The sequence below is a fragment of the Micropterus dolomieu genome, linkage group LG22 (assembly GCF_021292245.1).
Source record: "Micropterus dolomieu isolate WLL.071019.BEF.003 ecotype Adirondacks linkage group LG22, ASM2129224v1, whole genome shotgun sequence".
Taxonomy (NCBI): Eukaryota; Metazoa; Chordata; class Actinopteri; order Centrarchiformes; family Centrarchidae; genus Micropterus; species Micropterus dolomieu.
The window spans coordinates 2,445,651-2,452,324 of NC_060171.1; the positions used below are offsets into that span (position 1 = coordinate 2,445,651).

The 6,674-nt window shown below is 40.1% G+C and overlaps 1 protein-coding gene across 1 annotated transcript in view; it reads right to left on the minus strand.

Moving 5' to 3' along the window:
• Positions 1-6,674, minus strand: part of LOC123961519 (receptor-type tyrosine-protein phosphatase beta-like) — a 59,685-nt gene that overhangs the window by 10,386 nt on the left and 42,625 nt on the right. The window contains exons 18-24 of the mRNA XM_046036988.1: positions 5,970-6,075; positions 5,764-5,841; positions 5,443-5,460; positions 5,273-5,354; positions 3,350-3,440; positions 3,184-3,260; positions 2,231-2,365 (exon numbers count right to left, since the gene is read on the minus strand). Coding sequence (XP_045892944.1) covers positions 2,231-2,365; positions 3,184-3,260; positions 3,350-3,440; positions 5,273-5,354; positions 5,443-5,460; positions 5,764-5,841; positions 5,970-6,075 — 587 coding nt within the window. The remainder of the gene's footprint in view (positions 1-2,230; positions 2,366-3,183; positions 3,261-3,349; positions 3,441-5,272; positions 5,355-5,442; positions 5,461-5,763; positions 5,842-5,969; positions 6,076-6,674) is intronic.

Consider the following 6,674-nt stretch of genomic DNA (forward strand, 5'->3'; position numbering starts at 1 on the left):
TTAACATGGGAAGTGTGTAACATACATGTAACGTGTATTTAACAATTATGTGATGTGTGTAACATTTACTGCTTGTAACATGTGCATTACAGGTGTGTAACTGTGTAACATATATTTAACATGTATGTAATGTGTGTAACGTGTGTAACATGGATGTAACTTGTACGGTTTGGAACATACATGTAACATGTATATGACATGTGACATGTGTGACATGGATCTAACATGTATTTAATGTGAGTAACGTGTGTAACTCATATGTAACGTGTAAAGTGTGTAACATGTATCTAACATGTGTGTAACATGTGTGTCACATGTATTTAACATGGGAAGTGTGTAACATACATGTAACGTGTATTTAACAATTATGTGATGTGTGTAACATTTACTGCTTGTAACATGTGCATTACAGGTGTGTAACTGTGTAACATATATTTAACATGTATGTAATGTGTGTAACGTGTGTAACATGGATGTAACTTGTACGGTTTGGAACATACATGTAACATGTATATGACATGTGACATGTGTGACATGGATCTAACATGTATTTAATGTGAGTAACGTGTGTAACTCATATGTAACGTGTAAAGTGTGTAACATGTATCTAACATGTGTGTAACATGTGTGTCACATGTATTTAACATGGGAAGTGTGTAACATACATGTAACGTGTATTTAACAATTATGTGATGTGTGTAACATTTACTGCTTGTAACATGTGCATTACAGGTGTGTAACTGTGTAACATATATTTAACATGTATGTAATGTGTGTAACGTGTGTAACATGGATGTAACTTGTACGGTTTGGAACATACATGTAACATGTATATGACATGTGACATGTGTGACATGGATCTAACATGTATTTAATGTGAGTAACGTGTGTAACTCAGATGTAACATGTAAAGTGTGTAACATGTATCTAACATGTGTGTAACATGTGTGTCACATGTATTTAACATGGGAAGTGTGTAACATACATGTAACGTGTATTTAACAATTATGTGACATGTGTAACATATACAGCTTGTAACATGTGCATTACAGGTGTGTTACTGTGTAATATGTATTTAACATGTATGTAATGTGAATAACATGTGTAAAACAGATGTAACATGTACAGTGTGTAACATGTATCTAAATTGTGTGCAACATGGATGTAACGTGTATTTAACATGTGTGTGACATGTGTCTAACATCTTGTAACATGTAGGTTACAGCTGTTTAACATGTGTAACACAGGTGTAACTTGTACAGTTTGGAACATGTATCTAACATGTGTGTCACGTTTGTCACATGAATATAACATGTGACATGTGTGACATGGATGTAACATTGATGTAACGTGTGTAACATAGATGTAACATAGATGTAACATGGATGTAACGTGTATTTAACATGTGTGTGACATGTGTGTAACATTTACAGCTTGTAACATGTAGGTTACAGATATTTAACGTGTGTAACACAGATGTAATTTGCACAGTTTGGAACATGTATCTAACATGTGTGTCACGTTTGTCACATGAATATAACATGTGACATGTGTGACATGGATGTAACATTGATGTAACGTGTGTAACATAGATGTAACATGGATGTAACATGGATGTAACGTGTATTTGACATGTGTGTAACATAGATGTAACATGGATGTAACGTGTATTTAACATGTGTGTGACATGTGTGTAACATTTACAGCTTGTAACATGTAGGTTACAGATATTTAACGTGTGTAACACAGATGTAATTTGCACAGTTTGGAACATGTATCTAACATGTGTGTCCCGTTTGTCACATGAATATAACATGTGACATGTGTGACATGGATGTAACATTGATGTAATGTGTGTAACATAGATGTAACATGGATGTGACATGTATGTAACATTTACAGCTTGTAACATGTGCGTTACAGGTGTGTAACTGTGTAATGTGTATTTAACACAGATGTAACATGTACAGTGTGGAACATGTGTCTAACGTGTGTACCATGGGTCACATGTATATAACATGTGACATGCGTGACATGGATGTAACGTGAACAGATGATGGTTTTGATACATGTGATGAATGAATCATACAGTCGTACTACAGACCACGCAGTCTTTTATACACAAACAGCTGTGTGTGTATTTATTGATGACTGAATGATACATATTAATTGACAAACCAAACATTAGCACTGAAGTCATCGCCCAAACTGTTGCAGTATATAAACTCACCCTGCCTTTCTCCACACACTGAGTCACCATCACGATGTTGTGGACGTTCTGCTCCCAAACCATCTTCCAGAAATCATCTTTAGTTCCTGGCAGAGGACCCTGTGTGGCGATGTACTCCCGACGGAAGTTATTCCCCTGAAAACACACAGGAGGAACTTTAAAACTTTACAGAACATATGAAGAGATGTTTCATTGACCAAACACAACACCTCGTTATCAACCCGATGGATCCTGGTGAGTCACGTTTGTGTATTAAGTGTATTTCGACAGCTGGGACTCGCCTGCTTTTGGAGATGTTCAAAGAAAGTTCTGGTCATGTATAATAAAAACGCATATTATTAACGTTGATCCTTGAAAAAAGGTCCAACTGAAACACAACGGTTCAGAGAAATTTAAAAAGGCTCTGTGCCAAAATAAAGGGACATGACAAAAGTTCCCATTTAAAACATTTCAGACGTGGATTTGCCTCCTCACAACAGTAACTGGGTGTAAATGTGAGTTTAATGTGTGTGCTTTGTAAGATCTGTAAAGGAAGAATGTCCTTACCCACATTTTAAAATTCTAATTAGTCTTTTGTCTCCTTTATCTCAGACCTACTGTCTGATCAGCTATGTGATTATGCTGTGATGCAAATAAAATGAACCAGTTTGATATTTTCATGAACAATCATCCATCCATTGTCAACCACTTATCCTGTATACAGGGTTGCGTTAATGAACAATCAATTTTAACTAATAAGGAAAAGTGGTTTGAGGAAAAGCAATGTGACATAAACAGAAAGTATGACTATTTAAATTAACACACTGTGTGTATATAAAATATATTGAAAGGGAACGTTAGCACAGTCTCCTCTGTTTCTTTTCAATGACGTGGTTTAACTTATTGTCATATAAATCTGTGTCACATGTTCAGTCACGACACAGTGATGATGATGATGATGATGATGATCTTACAGGGATGTAGCTGGCGTTGATGTAGTCGGAGCACGGATCATCATCCACGTAGGACAGCTTCACCCTCGTTGAGTCGTCTGAACACAGAAACCACAGAGTCAGAGAGGAACACACCGATGTGAAGAGTCCACGTTCTTCTCTGCATGTGGACCTGCGTGTCACTCACAGGGCAGGATGTTGTTGTACCGGTTCTTGCCGCGGTTCTCCGGCAGCAGAGCCGAGTCCAGCGGCTGATTACGACCGACGTCCTTCAGGTCCTGACAGGAGGAAAACAGCAGCAGAGGTTTAAATGAAACTCACTGAGACATTAGATTCAGGAGTGAGATGAAGCCGGAGGTTCCTATATAAACATATACAAGTGTTATAAGTGTTATTTATTAATTTATATACATACATATATATATATATTATCTAGCAAATAATATATTAAGATAAAATTGGTTATTCATCATGCTGAAAAAAAAAGCCAACCTGTAATCACTTATAATCAGGTTCAGGGAGAAATTACTTATAATACATAATTAGGTTACAGAAAAAAGGAAACTGTAATCCGTTAAAGTTACAAATAGAATAGAATCAGATTCAGTAATCAGATTACTGACAAATTTATTTTATATGGGGATTATTAACAGAATTACAATCTAAAAATGCATTTTCAACATAACAAAACAAAAACTTCTTCACTGGGGGGAAATTTAGAAATAATTTTGTTTCTAAATCAGAAAATGGGAACATCTTAACTGTGCAGGACAGCCTTTGCTTCCCAGCTGTAAAATTCACTTTACAGTCACTATCCAAGGAGTCAACATCTAATTTAAAGAAACACAGGTAAGACCGACATGGCTACACAGAAATCCAGTTGGCTAATGTTAAAGTTCCCCAACCTAAAAGCTATCTTGCTGAAATTTCTTGTCTCTTGTCTTTATTTGCATATTTGGCATTGAGGTAATCCAAAAGCAACGGAAAGTAATCAGGTTACATTCATTTTGTGATACTCAGATTAGGTTTCTAAATACAAGTAAGTACATTACATTTACATTCATTCATTTAGCTGACGCTTTTATCCAAAGCGACTTACAATTGCTATTTATGTCAGAGGTCGCACGCATCTGGAGCAACGAGGGGTTAAGTATCTTAATCAGGGACACATTGGTGGATTTGTCACATTGGGGGATTATACCTGGGTCTCTCACAACAAAGGCATGCATCTTATCCACTGTTCCGTCACCACCCACAATAATTAATTAGTAATTGTATCAGAGTAAATATTTAAAGTAACCCTCCCAACCCTGCTTATAAGCTCTTTTGTAGAGACCTGATACTTTTTGATAAATATTAATATGCATACAAAATACAACTTTAAAAACATTTCCAGTGTCAACTGGGGACAAACCTCTTCCAGCCTGAAGGAGTTAGAGGTTCTGACCCACTGGTGTCAGGACAACAACAACAACTTACTCCTGAACATAAGCAAGAGTAAAGAGCTGATTTTGTGGGAGGAAGCAGGATCAACGCCCCCCTTAATATCAATGGGTCCTCGTGGAAACGGGGGACAGGTTCAAGTACCTAGACGTCTGCCTGGGCGCTGCACACAGTGATTTGAAAGGCAAGGCAGAAACTGTGGCACCTCAGACGTTTCAGGAAATTCTGGGTCTCCCTCAGATTCTGAGGAATTTCTACTCCTGCATCGTCCAGAGCTGGTTCGGAAATAGCACCAAACAGGACCGAAGGCCCTGCAAAGACTGGTTCGCTTGGCTGAACGTATCAGAGGCGGTGGTCTATTTACGCTGCAAGAGCAAGGCTAGCAGAATCATTAGGATCCCAACCACATGGGTAACGGCCTTTTCTCCCTGCAGCAGTTTGGAAACAAGGTACCGGATCAACCAGGCCAGCACTAACACAGGCTCAGGAACAGCTTCAACCCTCAGGCCACTAGGATCATAAACGAGGTCACTGCCCCCGAGTCGTCCGCATATATTTATTAATATTCCTATTCTATTTCTATTTCTCTGTTTAATGCACAAACTGAAGGAACTGCCAGGAGTTGATGTGAGTTTTATTGAACAGCAGATGGGACCTGCTAACTGACCTCGTACTCGTCTGACAGCAGGTAGTTGGAGTCGGCCTGCAGTTTGTTGTAGTGACACTCAAAGTTCAGGACCTTGATGGGACTGAAGGACACAAAGAACACGTTTTAACAAGAACGAAAATGTCCAAAGACCACAGACGAACTGCTGAAACAAAAGTTGGATTTCTCACCTGGAGATTCGACGGTTGCTGAGAAATAAAAGGAGGAACAGAAGTCGGTGTTGATGAATAATCAGAGAGAAACAAACACACCTCAGACCAACTGATCTAATTACAGTCTCACAGTGTGTAAAGCTCAAACACAAAGAACCACAAACGGTTTCTGCCTGCAGGGAGAAGGAGTGGCCTTCCTCTGAACTATGACAGCTGCCACTAATTTCATTAACGCTGTGTCAACAAAATCCAGTGATCAATAATCACCTGCTGATAGATCACTGTTTCTGTTGTTTACTTTTACTTTTATTTGTTGCAAAATGACATCTTGTTTCTTACCCTCTGCCCCCCACATGAACTCCTGGTGCTGGTCTCTCTCTCCTCACACTCATCCTAACAGTCGCTCTCTCCTCGACCCTGAAACACAGCAGAGTTTTTACCTGTTACTTATCAAGGCGAGGAAGGTGGAGCCGCCAGCTCACGTCAGGATCTTTAGAGATGTCGTGTTAGTGACAGTTCATAAACCTCCGTCATTTAGTACTCACACTTTGCGAGCCTTTTGCCTGCAGACGAGCAGAGCGGTGACTCCCACCATTATGATGATGAGGAACATGCCGGCACTGACGCCTTCGATCACGCCGCTCAGAGGCTCTGCAGGAGGACAAACATCCCTCATCATCAGAGGGCCTTTAACTTCTCTTTAAACTGTTTCACCTCTTTCACAGCACCAGGTTTCAAACTGCGTCACAGCCTCTGCTTCTGCCTCTTTCTCTCTCTCCCTGTTTATGCCTCTGATTACCTGTCGCCATCATCACTCTGCTCTGCTTCAAATACATTACATTTATTCCTTTAGCTGACGCTTTTATCCAAAGCGACTTACAATTGCTCTACATGTCAGAGGTCGCACGCCTCTGGAGCAACGAGGGGTTAAGTGTCTTGTTCAGGGACACATTGGTGGATGTGTCACAGTTGGGGATTGAACCCGGGTCTCTCACAACAAAGGCATGTGAAATAACTGGTTCCTGCCTCAACACACTGCCAAATAGTAGAGTGAGCTCAATATCTCCAGCCTTCAGAATGGACGCATGATGCCCAAGGACTGGGGCCTGGACCTGACATCTGACGCCCAAGGACTGGGGCCTGGACCTGACATCTGACGCCCAAGGACTGGGGCCTGGACCTGACATCTGACGCCCAAGGACTGGGGCCTGGACCTGACATCTGACGCCCAACGACTGGGGCCTGGACCT